Source organism: Rhineura floridana, chromosome 4 (assembly GCF_030035675.1).
Source record: "Rhineura floridana isolate rRhiFlo1 chromosome 4, rRhiFlo1.hap2, whole genome shotgun sequence".
In the NCBI taxonomy this organism is placed as follows: Eukaryota; Metazoa; Chordata; class Lepidosauria; order Squamata; family Rhineuridae; genus Rhineura; species Rhineura floridana.
Window position 1 is genome coordinate 205,897,630 of NC_084483.1, and position 22,311 is coordinate 205,919,940.

Below are 22,311 nucleotides of genomic sequence, written 5' to 3' on the forward strand. Positions count from 1 at the left end.
AAGCACCTGCCTCATATTAATCGGGTTGCCCTGATAAGTTGGAAAAGTTATAACTCAGTGGTGGAGCACACGCTTCATACGGGTCCCAGCTTCTATCCCCAGGCGGGGGTGGGAAAGACTCCTGTCTGAAAGTGTGCAAGGGGAGGAGGGAAAGAAGCACTTTGATGAGTCAGACAAAGAGGAAACAAGCTGCGGCACTTACTGATGAAAGATGTTTATTGTTGTGGCTCTGAGTGTTTCAGAATACAGAACTCCTCCGTCAGGAGCTTTAAATGCTTGCGGATTCCTTAGACCCAGAGACACCCTATTCTGTAAACCTTCTGAACCTAGGAACCAGCTTCGAGCAAGCCGTGGCGCAACAGAGTCTTCTTTCTGTGCCTGTACAAAGTCGCTGCCAGTTAGTTTGGCAATACTGAGCTCAATGGACCGCTAGTCTCACTGTATACTGCAGCATCCTTGTATCCTAAATAAGCTCCTCCGCTGCTAATACGTGTGTGTGAATGTGTGCATGTGTGTGTGCAGCGCCCTCTGCACAAGCAGCACCACAGGAATTTACCTGCAGGCCAGGTAAAGCCGGATTTCGACTGGACATCAGGAAAAACTTCCTAACTGTTAGAGCCATACGACAATGGAACCAGTTACCTAGAGAGGTAGTGGGCTCTCCGACACTGGAGGCCTTCAAGAGGCAGCTGGACAGCCATCTGTCAGGAATGCTTTGATTTGGATTCCTGCATTGAGTAGGGGGATGGACTGGATGGCCTCACAGGCCCCTTCCAACTCTACTATTCTGTGAGTCTAAGTTCCCCTGCCTGAAACCCTGGAGAGCTGCTGCCAGTCCGTGTAGACCAGGACAGCACAGTTCCAGTAGGACTGGGCTTTGGCCCCATTTCTTGAGATCCTCAACCCTCCCCTGTGCTTAGTCTTAAAGAAAAGGACTCCTCCTTCCCCTGCCCCTCACAAGTAGAGGAGTCTGTAGCCCTTCTGCTAAAGCTGCCGCCTCTGAATCTTCGTGTAAGAATCAGCAGAGGCTTGTACTTCCTGCTCAGCACCATTCCTAGTAGATCCAGTTGAGGGCAAGGGCCGTAGCTGAGCGGTAGAACATCTGCTTTGCATAGCAAAGGTCCCAGGTTCAACCCCCAGCATCCCCAGGTAAGGCTAGGAAAAATCCCCTGCCTGAAAGCCTGGAAAGCCGCTGCCAGTCAGTGTAGACCAGGAGCATCCAGTGTGGTTCCTCTCCACCCAATGTTGCTGGATTACAGCACCCATCAGCCCCAACCAGCATGGCCAATGGGTAGGATGATGGGAGCTGTAGTTCAGAAACATCCGGAGGGCACTACATTGGCTGCCCCTGGTGCAGACAACACTAAAGTAGATGGTGTCATGAGCCACTCCCAGTTCAGTCCCAGGTCTCAATTCCCAAACCCAGGGCAATTGTTTCTGGCAAGGTACAAACCTGTTCCTCCCCTTGCTGGGGTGAGTGAACCAACAACAACCCTGTAAGGAAGGTAGACTGCCACCACCCCTTAATGTGGTCACCCACTCTGGGCCAAGGGGAAATCCTAAGTGCCAGAAATAGACCTACCAGACTACACTCCTTGTCTTGGAGCCTTAGGCAAAATATCCAAATATATGGTGGTCCATAGTCAATTGACCAAGGTAATGGATTCAGAGCCAAATCCCCTCCTGCAGTGAACACACTCTGGTAAATAAGAAGTAGCTTTATTAAATAAAATGTAAGTACACAAATATAGCAACAAAATGGTTCCTTAAAACCCACACCCCTGAGAGCTAGGTAAAATACAGAGAGCTACAGTCACAAAACAAAATAACAAAACTGTCTAGTCTATACTTACAAAGAGGTACACAGCAAAAAAGCTTCTTGGTTCTACATCTCCTCAGAGATGTATAGCCTGGATAGCAGATAGAAGATGAAATCCCACTCAGGTAGCATCAGCAACCATAGGGTACAGTGGGGAACAAAGACCTAAGCTCTGGATCCTATTCTTATGGGAAAATGCCCAGCAACAGCCAGGAATTAATTAGCCAATCAGGGAGCTTTCAGATGATGAAATATTTCTGGAGTTTTCGCACCTAACGGTCACATACTCCTCAACCTTCCCAGGCCAGGCAGCCTTGAATACCAGACTGATAAGCAGGTGTTCTTGCTTGGGCCTAATTAACTAGCTTCATATGTGAAAACTGCAAAGTCATGCCTCTCAGAGGCCCCATCTCAGGCAAGATGTCTTCCCCCAGAATTCTTTGTCTCTGAGCCATTTTAGAAATCAGGTGTTTTTGACAGATGGAACCATGGTCTGACTTGGTATAAAGCAGCATCCTGTGTTCCTTTGAAGGGCTGCAGCATGGCACTTATGCTGAAAAAACCAGGTGGAACCTTCCGGTTGAGAGGCAGAATGCTACCAAATCCCTGTTGCTGGCTGGCCTCCCTTATGGACTTCCCAGGAGTAGATAAAGCGGACAGAGAAAAGTTTTCCACTTTGTCTCATAGCACTAGAACATGGGGGCAGCCAGTGAGGCTGAATGTTGGAAGATTCAGGACAGACAGACGAAAGACCTTCACACAGCATATAGTTAAACTCTAGCCTGAGCCAGTAGGGCTGTTACATTCGCGTGAGAAGCAGCAAACTGTACTCTTCCCCTTGTGTGGTGGGTCCACTGTGATAGAAAATGCAGTGTCCCCCACACCTGAGTTACTGGTTCAAGGTTATCTCATGCTATGTTATACCTGTTTGTTTTTGTTCAGGTCGGGGGCTAAGCAGGCAAGTTTTACTTTCCATGCAGGTGCCCTCCCCTAATACCTCTCGCATCACGGCTGCTGACTCTTGAGCACAACCTCCACAGCTTCTTTTCTCAGTGACTTGTATCCGATGCTCAAGAGAACTAGAAGCACACCGTACTGGTGGCACTTCCTAGGGATATTATTCATTTTCCCACTTTCTCTCCCCTCTCCTGTCTGCAATTTTCTAGGCTATGAAATCTCCAGAACTGAAGGAACGCTTGGAGGAGTCTGAAAAACTGATCCAGGAGATGACTGTGACCTGGGAAGAGAAGCTAAGGAAGACAGAGGAGATTGCACAGGTGTGGATTTTTGTTTCAAAGATGACTGGGGTGTACGCACGCAAAATGATAGGTGCCTCCACCGTCTGAGAAATCCCTTCGAATGAGCTTATGGTGTTTATGGGTAATCCGGTCAGTTTATGCCCTCTAAAATGGGTCTTTGCTCAGTTCCTAGGATGGCTGTTTTCCAAGAAAGATTATCACTGTTGTTTCAGAAACAAAGGGTCTGGCGACTCTTTACAAACATTTATTTTGTCATAAGCTGTTGCTGAATAGGGACCTTTTTTCTTCTTCTCAAATCTATAACCTGATTTTCCTTCCCAAAGGGAGCCCAGGGCAGCTGACAATAACAGAATTACATGATAATTTAAAATAACATTATGGCATCTTTCACACAGCAGTTACAACCAGTAGTGGAGAAACTTCATAATACTATCAACCAAAAACCTGGGTAAAAAAAAGTATTTACATGTTTCCTTTGCATGTAAAGTAGGGACTGCCTGATTCGAATACCAATTGCTGGAAACCGCAGGATGAAATAGTGCTCTTGCACTCGGGTTCTGCTTGCAGGCTTCCCGTTAGGGCATCCGGTTGGCCACTGTGAGAACAGGATGCTGGACTAGATGGGCTGTTGGCCTGATCCAGCAAGCTCTTCTTATGTTCTGTCTGTCGTTTCCCCTCACCTCTTCCGCTTTCTAAATAGAATTTTGTTTCTTGATGCAGGAGCGGCAGAAGCAACTGGAAAGCCTTGGCATCTCTCTCCAATCTTCCGGGATCAAAGTTGGCGATAACAAGTGCTTCCTGGTGAATCTGAATGCGGATCCTGCTCTCAACGAACTCTTGGTCTACTACTTAAAGGTGAAATGCTAGCACATTACGAGGGGTCATATCCATATCCATATCAGATTAGCACAGGCATGAGATACTTGCAGACATTCATCCCGTGAGTCCGCTGGTGAGGTCAGTGGGCCACCAAAACAGACACAAACACAACTTTTCAACCCCCGCAGTTGGGGAATGCTGCTCTGGGTTTTGGAACTGTTTTTATGGACCAAGACGACTTCCTTTTGCTTTCTTTGTTATGAAACACAACTTTTATCATTTGTTTACTGCAATTATAGGTTACGTCGACAGTTGCCTTGTACCAAATAGGACAATTGGTTCACCTGGCTAGGTACTCCCTACAGCCGTTTTAGGAAAAAATGTTGTATAAATGCTAAGCACTCAAAACGCTTTGTGTGCATTTTCTCCAGCAGTCTTTGCGACGCCCCTGTAGGATAGGCCAATATTATTGTCCCTACATTAGGGTTGGGGAGAGATCCTAGCTGATGTGAAACCCTAGCTTGCATCTCAGAACTGCTGTTATACTGCTCACTAGAATTGAAGAGTTCCTTTGTGTAAGCAAGAGATTATAGCCATGGTTTGAAGTGGGTCTGCAAGCCATGGTTATGAGAAAACCTGGCTTGCCTTCATAATAGTTTGCATCAGTTCACCTGCGATGGTTAATGCAGAGAGCAGGGGGCTTATCTGAAGAGACAGTGAGTGACTGGCTCCTGATGTGCAAGCCATGATTTGTAGGAAGACAGAATTACACTTAGTAGTTTTAGTAGTTTATTTAAATCTGTGTATAGCCATTGGCTGTTACAGAAGAGACATAATCATTTAAAAACATCAATAAAATAGGATAATATACAATGAAAACATTTAGTAAGGCTGTACATCCGTATTTAGTTTAAAGGATTCTGTAATACAAGCGTCTATGTTAATTACAGGCTTTAACATGCCTGTCTCTGAGATTCTTCGCCGCCACAGCAAAATTGGCGGTAGACATCATTATGTGAGGCTGATCTGAGGATAGCAAAAATACTATTATCTGAGCTTCATTTAAATCTTTATTCTTTGGAATCAGTGGAACCAAAAATTTTTTCCTAGGGCCATCAAATAGGGGACAGACTAACATGTAGTGGATTAGGTCCTCGGGAGCCTTACACCCTGTGGGACATAGTCGTTCTGCATAAGGAATACCGAGGTATCTTCCACTTAAGTAGGCAGAGGGCATGACCTGAAATCTTAATTCAGTAAATGCTCTACGGAGAGCGGCCTTAGTTAGGATATCTAAATAGGGTGGCCATTCGTGGCTGCCTTTAATACGTGGAAACCAGAGGGAGAATGGGGCAGAATTACACTTGCTGCAGGCCTCTTGGTCAATTATGCAAAAAAAAAAAAATCCCTCTTCTGTCTGATATTCTCAGCAGAGCACATGGTTTGCATGCAGAAGATCCCAGGTTCAATCCCCAGTGGCATCTCCAGGTAGGGCTGGGAAAGGCCCCCTGCCCGAAACCTTGGGAAGCTGCTTGCAGTCAGTGTCGACACTACTGGGCTAGATGGACCAAGGAGGCTTCTTACCTTGTGAAAGTAGTTTAAAGCCTGCCTCTTTAAGGAGCATTTGTTTAAGCAAATGGCAGCAGGCCGAAGAATGTTAGGATGGAGGCTGGGAGAAGCCCTTAGTCATCACAGGCTCCTGCTGGGAGGAAGGGTGGGATATAATAATAATAATAATAATAATAATAATAATAATAAAATAATAATTATAGTCTTGCTTGCTGAGAAGCAACAAAAGTGCTAATCTGAGACTTTTTGAATGGATCCAGAGACTTTCCCGTCCGTTTAAGTGTCTGGATTCTAACTCAAAACTGCTTTGTCGGCTTCCCACCCCCACCCATGATGGTTCTTGCCTCTGCATTTGTTTGCTGCTCAGTGTGAAGGCGCAGCAAGAGTGCCTCGGCAACAGAGCAGATTCAGAGGGTGACCTTGAGGCCTTTGCAAAAGGATAAGGTTTCCTCTTGGCTCCCTGATATGTTAAAGGGGTGAGGAGAGCAATGGGGAAGAAAGGACGTGCTTCCAGTTCCTGTTGTGATAGGAAAAGAACAAGGTCCTCCTCCTTTAATTCGAGGAGCGTCATACAGTCAGTTCTCTATGAAGCAGCCGGCCAGTGTTCCAGAATTACCCGCACTGGTCATATTTATGTTGTTCCTGGGTTCTCTGCAAACACTCCCAATGCCATCCTGGCCTCATTTGATGGAGGCCATCTTAAGTTGCAGCTTTGCCTTCACTAACAAAAGCACTGCTTAATTTTTACTCTTGGAATAAATCTTGCTTCAACTAGCTTCTGCGGCTACTGGTCATGACAGCTACATATTGCCTCCAGTAGGCGGTAGGCCTCTGAATTTGGGATGCTGGTAAACGCAAGTGTGGCGAGTGCCCTTGTGCTCAGGTCCTGCTTGCAGGCTTCCCACGGGCATCTGGCCCTGTGAGAACAGGATGTTGGAGTAGATGGGCCCCCTTTGGCCTGAACCAGCAGGGATCTTTTTATGTAATAATCACGACAGATGCTGTTGGAGGTCGCTGATTCATAGGGTTGCCATAAGTCGTGGTCGACTTGAAGGCACATAACAACAACAAAAGTCACTTTGGTCTTGTTATTGGCAGGACTGGTGCGGTTCCCGCTGTGATACAGTCGGCTTGAGATGTCAGTCCCACATCAACATTGAGTTCCAGATGAAAATCGTACAGGACAGAGAGAAGCAGTAGTGTAGTGGCAAATTTAGAAGTGCAGAGTCCCTTCATATTAGTCACAGCCATGCCCCCCCCCCGTTTTGCTGCTGAGTCGGGAATACCTTCTCCCATAACAGACACCCCTAGGAGCCAATAAGCATGAACGGGAAGAGTGTTAGCTACTGAGAAGAGTCTTCTCAGTGTCCGATTTACCTCCTTTCACTCTGATTGGCTCCAGTCAGCAGGAAAGGACAAGGAAGCATGTTAGAAGGCTCTTCCTTTCATACTGATTGGCTCGCAGGGTGCTGGAGGCAGAGGACCCTGCTGGGACCCTGCTCCCAAAAAAGTAAAGGGTCTAAGACCCTCTGAGACCCTGGATGACTACACCCCTGGAGAGAAGGTGATGGTTTTCACATGGGAATGAGATTTTGAGTAATGCTTTCAACAAGTATCGTATCCTTTTCTCTGACCCCGGTGAGAACTGAGATGACACCTTTAAGTCAACCTTTTACTTATAAGATGCCACAACACTTTACACACTTTCTCTGCTCCTGCCGCCAGCTATCCTAAAAGGATGATGCACGTGGAGCATGCTGCATTGAAGCAAGGGGCATGCAAGGGGTCCGAGTTCAGTCTCCAGTATCTCCGGTACAAAAAGGATCTTGGGCAGCAGCAGGGCAAGAAAAAAGTGTCTAACAAAGTCCTTGCAGAGGTTCCGGCCCAGTTTATCTGAAGGAACGCCTCCAGTATCACCAAATATGCCGCCAAACGAGATCAGCCTCACAAGACCTTCTCTCGGTCCCACCGGTGAAAACAGCTAGGCTGGTGCGGACCAGGGAGAGGGCTTTTTCGATCGTGGCCCCACCCTCTGGAACTTGCTTCCCTTTGACCTTCGGCATGCCCCCTCCCTGATGACCTTTCGCCGCGCCTTAAAAACCTGGCTTTTCAGGCAGGCCTATGGGATCTCTGGGGTGGGTTAGGTTTTATACTGTATCAGTGTAGGATGGTTTTTAGATGATATGATATTAATACTGTGATTGTTATGAATATGTTGATATTGTATTTTATATTGTGTACGTCGCCCAGAGTGTCCGTTAAGTCGGACAGATGGGCGACTAATAAATAAAATTTTATTATTATTATTATTATTATTACTTGCAGAGCCACTAGAAGTTAGTGATGACAATGTTGGGCTAAATGAGGGACGGGCAACATGTGGCTCTTGACCCATTTCCATGGCAGCCTAGTTTCGTGCGTTTGGCAAGAGGAAGAAAACATGGGAGAAAGGGGGATGGCAGAAAGACAGAAAGAACAGGGTGATGCAGAGCGAGGGGGGGATGTGACCCCACTCATATTTGGGTTTTTGTTGTTGTTGTTATGTGCCTTCAAGTTGATTTTGACTTATGTCTACCCTATGAATCAGTGACCTCCAAGAGCATCTGTCATGAACCACCCTGTTCAGATCTTGTAAGTTCAGGTCTGTGGCTTCCTTTATGGGATCAATCCATCTCTTGTTTGGCCTTCCTCTTTTTCTACTCCCTTCTGTTTTTCCCAGCATTATTGGTATGTTGCACTTAATAGAAAAATGGTTTCGTGCCCCTGATTTAGAGTGCCGTCTGCGGAGTGCTGTCCCAGGAGGCTGTTCCAGGTGGTTCGAAGCCTGGTCGGTCCAGTTGTCCAAGAACCCTTGGAACAGTCAAAGGCCTCCTGTGACATATTAGCAAAGCACTTCGCTGATAAAATCGAACACTTACGGAGCTCGATCCCATGCGCCGTGGATACAGTAGATGAACCAGAGTTGGCTAGTTGCATGCCGGTAAGTTGGGATCGATTTCAGCTTCTCCCTTTTGAGGATGTGGACAAGGTGCTTTCGACTGTGAAGCCTACCATTTGCCTAACTGATCCTTGCCCATCGTGGCTCCTTATGAGCTGCAGAGAGAAATTGGGCAAGGGGATTAAAGCGATGGTAAACGCATCCTTGAAAGAGGGTGTGATGCCATCAGCTTTCAAGGAGGCAATTGTAAAGCCCATCTTGAAGAAGTCCTCCTTGGATCCCCAAGTTTTTAATAACTTTCGCCCAATTTCGAACTTACCATTCTTGGGCAAGGTCATAGAGCGAGTGGTGGCCAACCAGTTGTCGACACACTTGGATGAAACGGATTACTTGGATCCATACCAATCGGGTTTCAGGACTGGTCACGGAACTGAAACAGCCTTGGTCGCTCTGGTAGATGATATGAGGAGGACATTAGATAGGGGAGAATTCACCTTTCTTGTCCTCCTTGATCTCTCAGCGGCTTTTGATACTGTCGACCACAGTATCCTTTTACATCGCCTGGAGGGACTGGGAATTGGAGGCACTGTATTACAGTGGTTCCGCTCATTTCTCTCCGATAGGTATCAACAGGTAGCATTGGGGGAGGAGGTTTCAGACCCTTGGCCTCTCAATTGTGGTGTGCCACAGGGCTCTATCCTCTCTCCCATGCTATTTAACATTTATATGAAGCCGCTGGGGACAATCATTAGGAGATTTGGGCTGCAGTGTCACCAATATGCGGATGACACTCAGCTCTATCTCTCGTTTAAATCTTCACCAGAGTTGGCTGTGGAGACCTTGTCCAAGTGCCTGGAATCCGTGAGTGGATGGATGGGAAGGAACAAGCTGAAGTTGAACCCCGATAAGACCGAGGTGCTGCTCGTGGGGGACAAGAGAAGGTTGGGAGATGTTGACCTGAAGTTCAATGGGGTGAGTTTACCCCTGAAGGACCAGGTCCGCAGCCTTGGGGTTGTACTTGATTCCAAGCTGTCCATGGAGGCTCAGATTTCGGCAGTGAGCCGGGCAACCTGTTATCAACTACACCTCATACGAAGGCTGCAACCCTACCTTCCTGTTCATCAGCTCCCACTGGTAGTACACGCCCTGGTCACCTCTCGTTTAGATTATTGTAATGTGCTCTACGTGGGGTTACCCTTGAAAACGGTCCGGAAACTACAACTTATACAAAACGCAGCGGCTCGACTACTTACGAATAGTCGCCGCCGGGAACACATCACACCAGTGTTGTTCGATCTACACTGGCTTCCAGTTGTCTTCCGGGCCCAATTCAAGGTGTTGGTATTAACCTTTAAATCCCTATACGGTCTCGGCCCAGTTTATCTAAAGGAGCGCCTTCAACGCCACCAATTATGCCGCCCGACAAGATCAGCCACACAGGGCCTTCTCTCAATCCCGCCGACAAAAACAGCTAGATTGGCGGGAACTAGAGAGAGGGCATTTTCAGTGGCGGCCCCCACCCTTTGGAACTCCCTCCCACAAGATCTCTGGCACGCCTCTTCCCTAAATGTATTTCGTAAAGCCTTAAAAACCTGGCTCTTTCAACAGGCCTTTGGGATTTCCGGGGAGGGTTAATTGTTACGACTGAAATGCTTGTTTTTACATTGTATTACTGTATTTTACCACATTGTGTTTTAACTATTTACATGTACGTCGCCTAGAGTGGCCATTGGCCAGATAGGCGACACAGAAATTAATTTTTATTATTATTATTATTATTATTATTAAGTGGTACAGGGCAACTTCTTCACATGTTGAATGAACACACAGACAAACAGACACACACACACACACACAATTTCTGCTGCCTTTTAATGCACCTGATCTTCAACCCTCTCTGCAGGAGCACACGTTGATTGGGTCAGATAATTCCCAAGATATCCAACTATGCGGAATGGGGATTCTTCCTGAACACTGTATAATAGACATCACCTTGGATGGGCAAGTTATGCTGACGCCTCAGAAGAATACTAGGTAACTTAGATGTTGTTGTTGTTTTACTCTTTCCTGAAATTAAGCCATTTGGCTTTTACGACAGGGTGGAATAAAGCGTGCAAGGAATTCTGAGCTTGCCCTTTGGGGGCTATAGTTAAAATAGGGGAACTTGCCCATCCCCCTCGGCCTCCTGCACGTCCCTTCTTTTCTTTGCTTTTCCTTTATTCCAAGCGGAATAAACTTATGCACATAATTTTAAACTGGAACATAGTGCCAAAACTGTGGGTTTTCTTGGCTTGAACTTTTTTTATGCATTCGGTAAAAATGTCTGTGAGGCTACTTGCCACTCCCTGCTCCCAACTTAGGAGTTCTGGAACAATGAACATGTCTTGGGCTGGGCTGCACTCTTGGGCTGCACCAACTAGCTGTTGCATCCCCTATCCCAATGGTCTCGCTGGCTGTTCCGTGCCAGGATGTAGCTAGTGAGGAGCAAAGGAGAACTGATTCCTGCATCGAGCAGGGGGTTGGACTCAATGGCCTTATAGACCCCTTCCAACTCTATGATTGCCCTGGTGGACCTAGAGCCAGAAGGCGGGCCAGTTTCCAGGAACAGAGAGACAAGAAGCGCCAAAAGAGTCATAGACTAAGGGGCTTCGAGGCAACCAAGAGAGTGCGGATCTGCCTCCCTCAGGGAGAAGGGTGAAGCTTTCAGTAGACTCCCTTTCCATTCTGAAGGATTGCAACTTCCCAACCTAAGAAGCAGCGATGTTCACTGCAGTGCAAGGGGAACAGGAGGAAGAGGAGATGCACGGTTGTTTTCAAGTTTCCTTAGCTGTGCAGGACCTGGGCCCTTCCCTCCTAGGACAAAGGAGGGCAGCCCAATAGACCCAGACCCCTTTGCCCCACACATAGTATCCTTTTAATCATTGGCATGGAGGGGGTGTAGAGTGAGCTCGAAGGAGAAATGATTGTGTTTTCTTCCTTTCCTCCTATGCAGGACGTTCGTCAATGGTACGGCTGTTTCAGGCCCCACACAGCTGCACCATGGAGATAGGATTCTGTGGGGAAACAATCACTTTTTCAGGTAGGCTGCTGTTCTTTGTTTTGTTTCCTTTGTTTTTTGCACAGCTCGTGGGAGGGGGGGGTTGAATGGCTTTTGGCAAACAGAGGAGTCAGTCCTCTCAAGCCTGGAGACACCCACCCACCCTCGACTGCTGCTTTGCAATTTATGTCTGATGAACATGCACAGTGCTGTCAGAGGTACTGGTTTATTTCATGGTTATGATTGTGCAGCAAAGAATCTCATTTTGGGTGGATGTCTGATGATCCTAACTTCAATTTTTCTTAATCTTTTCTTTTCAAAGTAATTTTTTAGATGAGACAAATTCATGGATTAGAGAAATTCATGGAGGATAAGGCTATTAACGGCTGCCAGTCACGATGGCAATTCTCAATTCTTGCTCAATATGAGCCAACAGTGCGATGTGGCTGCAAAAAAGGCAAATGCTATACTAGGCTGCATTAACAGAAGTATAGTTTCCAAATTGCATGAAGTATTAGTTCCCCTCTATTCAGCACTGGTTAGGCCTCACCTTGAGTACTGCGTCCAATTCTGGTCTCCGCATTTCAAGAAGGATGCAGACAAACTGGAACAGGTTCAGAGGAGGGCAACGAGGACGATCAGGGGACTGGAAACAAAGCCCTATGAGGAGAGACTGAAAGAACTGGGCATGTTTAGCCAGGAGAAGACTGAGAGGAGATAGGATAGCACTCTTCAAGTACATGAAAAGTTGTCACCCAGAGGAGGGCCGGGATCTCTTCTCAATTGTTCCAGAGTGCAGGACATGGAATAATGGGCTCAAGGAAGCCAGATTTCGACTGGACATCAGGAAAACCTTCCTAACTGTTAGAGCCATATGACAATGGAACCAATTCCCTAGAGAGGTAGTGGGCTCTCCGACACTGGAGGCGTTCAAGAGGCAGCTGGACAGCCATCTGTCAGGAATGCTTTGATTTGGATTCCTGCATTGAGCAGGGGGTTGGACTTGATGGCCTTATAGGCCCCTTCCAACTCTACGATTCTATGATTCTATCTCCACAGTCAGAGGCAGAATGTTTCCAAATACCAGTTGCTGGAAATCGCAACATGGGAGATTGCTGTTGCACTCAGGTCCTGCTTTTGCAGACTTCCCATAACAGGAACCTGGTTGGCCACTGTGAGAACAGGATGCTGGATTAGATGGGACTCCTTTGGCCTGATCCAGCAGGCTGTCCTGATGTCCTCACGTTCTTAAGTTACTGAAATGCTTGAGTTAGAGGGGCGGAGTGGAGAGGGCCCAGCCCTCTTGTGATAAACCCATTAGTTACTGTTTTTTTTAGAAGTGGGGGAATAATTTGGCTAAAGTTGTGGGGGCTTCCAGGACTGGGCCTTGTAAATTTCATGAAGCACCTCTGCGTTGAAGGACTGGGTTACTGGCCCTCCTGATTGTGAAGGTTAGGGAACAGCTAATTTGCCTATTAAGCTTAAGATGGAGAAACTCCCCTCTAATTTGAATCTCGCCCAGCAGTCAAGATGTAGGAACATTCACTCTTAATAGCTGCTCTTACAGTCTCTTCTCCTGCCTTCTCTGCTATAGAAATATGTATTCATGTACATTGTTTACTTTATTTGTATAAATAGCCCACCCCTCACCAGATTGTCCTGGGGCAAATTATAAAAATATAACTATAAGAACAGCGCACAGTTAAAGGAACAGAATGAAAACCACAATAATAATAAATAAAATAATAAATTTAATTTTTGTGTCGCCTATCTGGCCGAAACCACTCTAGGCGACGTACGACATTAAATTCAACAATACATAATAATACAATACATAATAAAATACAATGCAGTCAACAATAACCATTTTAAAAAGCGGCAGTACAGGGCCATCAATAGCCAATTTTAAAACAATATAAAGAAATTAGCCCACCCCGGGGACCCCAAAGGCCTGTCCAAAGAGCCATGTTTTTAAGGCTCGGCGAAATGTATCTAGGGAAGGGGCATGGCGAAGATCGAAGGGGAGGGAGTTCCAGCGAGTGGGGGCCGCCACTGAGAATGCCCTCTCTCTAGTCCCCACCAACCTAGCTGTTTTCGTTGGTGGGACGGAGAGAAGGCCCTGTGTGGCTGATCTGGTCGGGCGGCTTAGTTGGTGGTACTGGAGGTGCTCCTTCAGGTAAACTGGGCCGAGACCATATAGGGATTTAAAGGTTAAGACCAACACCTTGAATTGGGCCCGGAAAACAACTGGAAGCCAATGTAGATGAAATAACACCGGCGTGATGTGATCACGTTGGCGGCTGTTTGTAAGCAGGCGTGCCGCCGCATTCTGCACCAGTTGTAGTTTCCGGACCGTTTTCAAGGGTAACCCCACGTAGAGCGCATTGCAGTAGTCTAATTGAGAGGTGACCAGGGCGTGTACCACCAGTGGGAGCTGATGAATAGGAAGGTAGGGTTGCAACCTCCGTATGAGGTGTAGTTGATACCAAGCTGCCCGGCTCACTGCCGAAATCTGAGCCTCCATGGACAGCTTGGAATCAAGAACAACCCCGAGGCTGCGGACCTGATCCTTCAGGGGCAATTTTACCCCATTAAGATTCAGGTCAGCAACACCCAACCTTCCCCTGTCACCCACAAGTAGCACCTCAGTCTTATCAGGATTGAGCTTCAGCCTGTTTCTTCCCATCCACCCACTCACGGATTCCAGGCACTTGGACAAGGTCTCTACAGCCAACTCCGGTGAAGATTTAAAGGAGAGATAGAGCTGCGTGTCATCAGCATATTGGTGACACCGCAGCCCCAACCCCCTGATGATAGCTCCCAGCGGTTTTACATAGATGTTAAATAGCATGGGAGAGAGGATAGAACCCTGTGGTACTCCACAAGTGAGGGGCCAAGGGTCTGAAACCTCATCTCCCAATGCTACCTGTTGATGCCTGTCAGAGAGAAAGGAACGGAACCACTGTAAAACAGTGCCTCCTATTCCTAATCCCCCCAGGCGATCTAACAGGATACCGTGGTCTACGGTATCAAAAGCCGCTGAGAGATCGAGGAGGACAAGAAAGGTGAATTCTCCCCTGTCTAATGCCCTCCTCATATCATCTACCAGAGCGACCAAGGCTGTTTCAGTAGCATGTCCAGTCCTGAAACCCGATTGGTATGGATCTAAATAATCCGTTTCATCCAAGTGTGCTGACAACTGGTTAGCCACCACTCGCTCAATGATCTTGCCCAAAAATGGCAAATTCGAAATTGGGCGAAAGTTGTTCAAAACTTGGGGATCCAAGGAGGACTTTTTTAGAATGGGTTTTATAATTGCCTCCTTGAGGGCCGGTGGCATTACACCCTCCTTCAAGGAGGCATTACACTCCTCCTTCAAAAACAACCAATATCAGAGTAACAAAAGAGAAGGATAAAACTGCAGTGCACAGCGATGTACCTTGACTGTTCTCAGTGTCAAGGTAGAGGCTGATGCTCATTTAGGTTGCGCAATCTCTGCTATCTTTTTGGCGCCTTTTGAAGACTTTCCTCTTTCAACAAGCCTTTTAAGTTGAGACCTATCCCAGTCTGCATCTGTGTCAGAATTGTTTAATATGTTTTTTAATAATGTTTTAACCCTTTTTTAAAGTTTTTTTAAATGTTTTTAATGCTGTTTTGTTTTAATGTATTTTAACATCTGTTTTTATGATGTTTTAAAGTGTTTTGGTGCCTTGTTTGCCGCCCTGGGCTCCTGCTGGGAGGAAGGGCGGGATACAAATAAAATAAAATAAATAAATAAAATAAGGCTACCTGCCCTTGTGTTACAAAGCACGTGCATTGGTTTGTCCTTGGGGAGTCTTGGGTTAATTTTAAAGTATTTTTAAATCAGTAGTCTCTCAAGTCTACACCTGGCCTGTAGGATTACCTTGGCCTCTAGAGTTACAAATTAATGCCTGTAAATTCTAATAATTCCCCTAGGTGCCTTTTAATTCCAAATTAAAGCTGCACATCCATCTGGAAAAGGGATGAAGGGTGTGACTGTGGTTTTGCATTTGAGAGATATAATCCTCAGAGCTATTTGGTTAGTTAGAGCTCACCCAAGGATTTTTCTTATTGCACTATTGATTGATTGATTGATTGTACTTATATGCCGCCCCATAGCTGAAGCTCTCTGGGCGGTTTACAGTACCTAAAAACATTAAAACAAATATACAAATTTAAAAACACATCTTTTAAAAACAATTTAAAACACAATTTAAAAATTTAAAACAATGTTTAAGAGAATGTAAGCGGCATACTCCCTCTTGGTAATTAATAATGGGGCACAGCCGACCAGGGTGTTCACCTGCACAAAACGTACTGCAGCCTTTCCCACCGTGGCGTTCCCCAGATGTTTTGGACTCCAACTATGAGGATGGCTGGTGGATTTGTAGCCCGAAACAACTGGAGGCTACAATGTTGGGGAAATCTGTCCTACTGAAATGAGCAAGAGTTGCCTAAGAGCAACTTGGTGACTGGGGGAGGAGATTATACTGGCCTCTTCTCCCACTAATTCACAATCCACTACCGAGTTTCCTTGTTGAAATGTGTGGCAGCTGTGTAAAAGTACTACCATATTTTTCTCCTGTTCATTTCTGGGGGATGTTTGCAGCAAATCTCCGTAGACGATTGTACCCTTTGGGTTGAAATAAAACAAAAAAAGTGTTGGTCTCCCACTCCGTCACCTTTACTGGGAATCTGCTGTCTGACTTGGCACCTTGTTCACCCCATTGGTGCAATCACTTTTGCACGTAATGCTAACCCTGCGTTTCGATCAAAGGTCAACCTGTCAGTATGTGTGTCACCATTCCTCCCCCTTCCAGGCTGAACTTGCCAAAGAAGAAAAAGAAGGTGGAAACTGAGGATGAAGACAAAGACAATTTAATGAAAGGAAGCAGCAGCTTGGAGCAGCTCGATTTAGATGGAGACAACTCCAGTGAAGTGTCCAGTGAGATTAACTTCAGCTATGAATATGCCCAGATGGAGGTGACCATGAAAGCTCTTGGCGGTAACGGTAAGAGACATGAACGTTCTTGTTTGGGATTTATATGCACGTTGAGAAAATGGCCACAATCCAGTAGCGTGTCATCGGGACATTATCAGAGACATCATAGCTAGGACAAGGGGTACAATCGTGTTCCTCAGTAGTTTTCGTACTTTGCACTTCCAGGGAACCAGTTTCACATCAACTTGCCTGCCAAAGAAGTCCTACTACACATCTGCCAAAGGACCCCTGTGCACTGCAGAGAACTCCGCGGGGGGGGAGTCTCTTAGGGCACACATTCAATTCCCATGGACTCCTGGCCAAGCCTCTTGAGCTTCAGGGTCACCCCATGTGAACTGAGAGCACATCCTGTCCAACACTCCCCTGTGGCTGCATCTTGTACGTGAAGATAAGTCACGGTGGGCAAGCTGATCTTTCAGAGACATTTGTCCAACATTAGTAGTCCGCTTACTGAGAGACCTCTGATGCCTCCTGAACCTGCACCATCCCACCCTTCCTGTTTCTTCCTTCCTTATTCTCCCTGATTTTTTTAAGTCACCTCCACACTTCTTTCTATGTGGCTTCAGAACAATTGGAAGGGGCAGGATTTTATTTGGTAAAAGTTAATAGAGTTCATATTAGTTAATAAAGAATACTTTTGCCTCTGGCTCCACCCATCGTTGGTTCTCACTGTAGGTGTGTGGCCCCCAGCAGATTACTCCTGAGGGAATGCAGCTCTGGACAGAAAAATGATTGCCCATCCCTGCTGGACCAGAATTAGAACTCTTGACTCAAGCACCCCCACCTGATAAGAAGAGTTCCCATTCTGCTGTCAGTGAATGGTGGGGTCTGCTGATATTTAGGATGCATCCAGTGCGTGTTAGGGTGGAGTTAAGAACATAAGAACATAAGAAGAGCCTGCTGGATCAGGCCAGTGGCCCATCTAGTCCAGCATCCTGTTCTCACAGTGGCCAACCAGGTGCCTGGGGGAAGCCCGCAAGCAGGACCCGAGTGCAAGAACACTCTCCCCTCCTGAGGCTTCCAGCAACTGGTTTTCAGAAGCATGCTGCCTCTGACTAGGGTGGCAGAGCACAGCCATCACAGCTAGTAGCCATTGATAGCCCTGTCCTCCATGAATTTGTCTAATCTTCTTTTAAAGCCATCCAAGCTGGTGGCCATTACTGCATCTTGTGGGAGCAAATTCCATAGTTTCACTATGCGCTGAGTAAAGAAGTACTTCCTTTTGTCTGTCCTGAATCTTCCAACATTCAGCTTCTTTGAATGTCCACGAGTTCTAGTATTATGAGAGAGGGAGAAGAACTTTTCTCTATCCACTTTCTCAATGCCATGCATAATTTTATACACTTCTATCATGTCTCCTCTGACCCGCCTTTTCTCTAAACTAAAAAGCCCCAAATGCTGCAACCTTTCCTCGTAAGGGAGTCGCTCCATCCCCTTGATCATTCTGGTTGCCCTCTTCTGAACCTTTTCCAACTCTAGAATATCCTTTTTGAGATGAGGCGACCAGAACTGTACACAGTATTCCAAATGCGGCCGCACCATAGATTTATACAACGGCATGATGATATCGGCTGTTTTATTTTCAATACCTTTCCTAATTATCGCTAGCATGGAATTTGCCTTTTTCACAGCTGCCGCACACTGGGTCGACATTTTCATCGTGCTGTCCACTACAACCCCGAGGTCTCTCTCCTGGTCGGTCACCGCCAGTTCAGACCCCATGAGCGTATATGTGAAATTAAGATTTTTTGCTCCAATATGCATAATTTTACACTTGTTTATATTGAATTGCATTTGCCATTTTTCTGCCCATTCGCTCAGTTTGGAGAGGTCTTTTTGGAGCTCTTCGCAATCCCTTTTTGTTTTAACAACCCTGAACAATTTAGTGTCATCAGCAAACTTGGCCACTTCACTGCTCACTCCTAGTTCTGGGTCATTAATGAACAAGTTGAAAAGTACAGGTCCCAATACCGATCCTTGAGGGACTCCACTTTCTACAGCCCTCCATTGGGAGAACTGTCTGTTTATTCCTACTCTCTGCTTTCTGCTTCTTAACCAATTCCTTATCCACAAGAGGACCTCTCCTCTTATTCCATGACTGCTAAGCTTCCTCAGAAGCCTTTGGTGAGGTACCTTGTCAAACGCTTTTTGAAAGTCTAAGTACACTATGTCCACTGGATCACCTCTATCTATATGCTTGTTGACACTCTCAAAGAATTCTAATAGGTTACTGAGACAGGACTTTCCCTTGCAGAAGCCATGCTGGCTCTGCTTCAGCAAGGCTTGTTCTTCTATGTGCTTAGTTAATCTAGCTTTAATCATACTTTCTACCAGTTTTCCAGGGACAGAAGTTAAGCTAACTGGCCTGTAATTTCCGGGATCCCCTCTGGGTCCCTTTTTGAAGATTGGCGTTACATTTGCCACTTTCCAGTCCTCAGGCACGGAGGAGGACCCAAGGGACAAGTTGCATATTTTAGTTAGCAGATCAGCAATTTCACCTTTGAGTTCTTTGAGAACTCTCGGGTGGATGCCATCCGGGCCCGGTGATTTGTCAGTTTTTATATTGTCCATTAAGCTTAGAACTTCCTGTCTCGTTACCACTATTTGTCTCAGTTCCTCAGAATCCCTTCCTGCAAATGTTAGTTCAGGTTCAGGGATCTGCCCTATATCTTCCACTGTGAAGACAGATGCAAAGAATTCATTTAGCTTCTCTGCAATCTCCTTATCGTTCTTTAGTACACCTTTGACTCCCTTATCATCCAAGGGTCCAATCGTCTCCCTAGATGGTCTCCTGCTTTGAATGTATTTATAGAATTTTTTGTTGTTGGTTTTTATGTTCTTAGCAATGTGCTCCTCAAATTCTTTTTTAGCATCCCTTATTGTCTTCTTGCATTTCTTTTGCCAGAGTTTGTGTTCTTTTTTATTTTCTTCATTCGGACAAGACTTCCATTTTTTGAAGGAAGACTTTTTGCCTCTAAGAGCTTCCTTGACTTTGTTCGTTAACCATGCTGGCATCTTCTTGGCCTGTTACTACTGTTACTCCCAACAGTAATGCTAAGAACAGCTGGTTCAGATGGCTGTCTAGTTATCAAGTGAATCCCTGGGAAACAGGGACATCAAATAACCTCAAGGATGTTAAACCTGGCAAGAACGCCAGGTTTGCTATCTAAAATGGTTCTGTGGCAAGGAATTGTGGGGAAAACATCTTGCCTGAATTAGGGCCTGTAGAAGGCCGTGAGACTGCCAGTTCCCACAGCTGAATCCAATTAATTAGGCAGTGAGTAAGAACACCTGCTTATCAGCCTGAGATTGGTGCCTCAAGGCCACAGGTCTGGAAAGGTTGGAGGAAAGCGCAACCGTTAGGCGTGAAACCTCTGGAGGATTTCACCATCAGAAAACCCCCTGGTTGGCTAATTAATTCCTGGGCTTTCTCCCATAATTGCTGGGCTTTCCCCCATAAAAGTAGAAATAAGATTCTGGGTCTTTGTTCCCCAATGTTCCTTGGTGCTACCTAATGTTGAGGTTCCATCTTCATCGGCTATCTAGGGGCTATACATCTCTGGGGACATGTAGAACCATGAAGTTACTCTGCCTGTCTTCCTGTGATGTGTGCGTATAGAATAAGCTGGACAGATTTGTTATTTTTTTCTTGTGACTTGCTCTCTGTATTGTTGTATTTTACCTGACCCTTGGGGTGTTTGGTTTAAGGAATCATTTTTGCTGCTATATTTTTGCACTTATATTTTATTCTAATGGAGCTATTTACTAGTGTGTGTTCATTTCAGGGGGAAATTGGCTCTGAATCCAGCACATTGGCCAGTTAGCCACAGACTACCGTATATTTGGGTATTTTGCCTTAAGGCTCCAAGACAAGGAGTGCATTATTGGCTCTTGTCTTTTGGAATCCTTGGCAGGTCTATTTCTGGCACTTTGGGTTTCCCTTTGGTCCAGAGTGGGTGACAAGGTTTAAGGGGTGGTGGCAGTCTACCTACCTTGCAGGGTTGGCATTTCTTTAACTCAGCCCTGGTAAGGGAGGCACGGGTTGTGCCTGGCTAGGATCAATTGTCCTGTGCTTAGGAGTTGACCCCCAGTGAGAATTCTTTACAATACCCAGAGCCTATGGTTAGCCCCCTTTGAAATTCAGTTTGCTGTATTCTGCAATACCTTTGTGGGGTGGGGGGAGGGGGGAGGCTCCCTGTTGGTTGCTGCTCCTAAATAATTTCTCAAATTATTTAGCATATTACTCAATGTCTTAACTCTACTGTAGATCCTACTGATTTTTGTTTTTAGTTGTTGCTTTTTAGCAATGTTATAATTTTGTTGGTTTGAATTCTTGTAGATTGTGTTTTGATTTGTATTTGTGTTTTCTATTTAGTGTGAGCCACCTTGGGGGCCTTTTTGGCCGGGAGGCGGCCTAGAAATAAACTTGGTGGCCTAGAAATAAACTCACAACACAACACCACACCACACCCCACACACCCCACCCCACACACCCCACCCCACACACCCCACCACACACCCCACACACCCCACCCCACACACCCCACCCCACACACCCCACACGACCCACCCCACACGACCCACCCCACACGACACACCCCACACGACACACCCCACACGACACACCCCACACGACACACCCCACACGACACACCCCACCATAACATAACATCCTTTCTGTGCACTTGCTTTCAGCCCATCACACGTGGCTAAGGGCAGAGTATCTGCTTTGCACACAAAAAGACCCGGGTTCAACCCCCAGCGGCATCTCCAGTTAGGGCTCGTAGAGACTCCTGCCCGAAACCCTGGAGAGCCACTGCCAGTCAGTGTGGACAGTACTGAGCTAGATGGACCAATGGTCTGAATCTGTATAGGGCAGCTTTCTACAGTCCAAGTAAATGTGTTTTAAGGAAGGGGCTGTAGTTCAGTGGCAGACCGCCTGCTTTGCTTGCAGGAGGCCCTGGGTTCAATCCCTGGGATCTGCCCTTGGAGAGACCCCTTCCTCCTCAAACCCCGGAGAGCCGCTGCCAGTCAGTGTCGGCAGTGCTCAGCGAGATGGACCGATGGCCTGAATCTGTCTAAGGCGGCTTCCTGTGTCCCTTTGTCTGCCTAGATCCCATGCAGTCCATTTTGCAAAGCCTGGAGCAGCAGCACGAGGAGGAGAAGCGTTCTGCCTTGGAGCGCCAGAGGCACATGTACGAGCACGAGCTGGAGCAGCTCCGCAGGCGCCTGTCTCCGGAGAAGCAGCACTTCCGCGCCACGGACAGGTTCTCCTCCCACTCTCCCAGTGCTCAGCAACGGCTGCGGCAGTGGGCGGAAGAAAGGTGGGTGAAGGGGATGTAGCATAGCTCAGTGGGTACAGCACCTACTTTGCCTGCAGAGTAGATCCCAGGTTGGATGGTTAGATTTATATCCTGCCCTTCCTCCCAGTAGGAGCCCAGGGTGGCAGACAAAAGCACTAAAAACACTAAAATATCATAAAAACAGAGTTTAAAATATATCAAAACAAAACATCCTTGGAAGCATATTGGGGGGAAAATGGACTGCCTTCAAGTTGATTCCGACTTATGGGCGACCCTATGAAGAGGGTTTTCATACTAAGCGGTATTCAGAGGGGGTTTACCTTTGCCTTCCTCTGAGGCTGAGAGGCAGTGACTGGCCCAAGGTCACCCAGTGAGCTTCAAGGCTGTGTGGGGATTTGAACCCTGGTCTCCCAGGTCGTAGTCCAACACTCTAACTACTGCTCTACACTGGCCCTTAGTGTGAGACTTACTGTCAGGTAAGTGAGGTCAGGATTGCAGCCTTAGCCTCATGTATTTAACAATTATTTTCATGATTTGTCAAAGA

General features: G+C 46.6%; 1 protein-coding gene across 3 annotated transcripts in view; it reads left to right on the plus strand.

The window, feature by feature from the left end:
* The window catches only part of KIF13B (kinesin family member 13B), a 221,979-nt gene that overhangs the window by 115,507 nt on the left and 84,161 nt on the right, over positions 1-22,311 (plus strand). For all 3 annotated transcript variants that reach the window (XR_009762449.1, XM_061625815.1, XM_061625816.1), the window contains exons 12-17: positions 2,986-3,096; positions 3,799-3,933; positions 10,308-10,438; positions 11,397-11,483; positions 16,283-16,473; positions 21,578-21,788. Coding sequence is in view for 2 of the 3 variants with exons in the window: in XM_061625815.1 (XP_061481799.1) it covers positions 2,986-3,096; positions 3,799-3,933; positions 10,308-10,438; positions 11,397-11,483; positions 16,283-16,473; positions 21,578-21,788 (866 nt within the window). In the remaining variant the exon portion in view is untranslated. The remainder of the gene's footprint in view (positions 1-2,985; positions 3,097-3,798; positions 3,934-10,307; positions 10,439-11,396; positions 11,484-16,282; positions 16,474-21,577; positions 21,789-22,311) is intronic.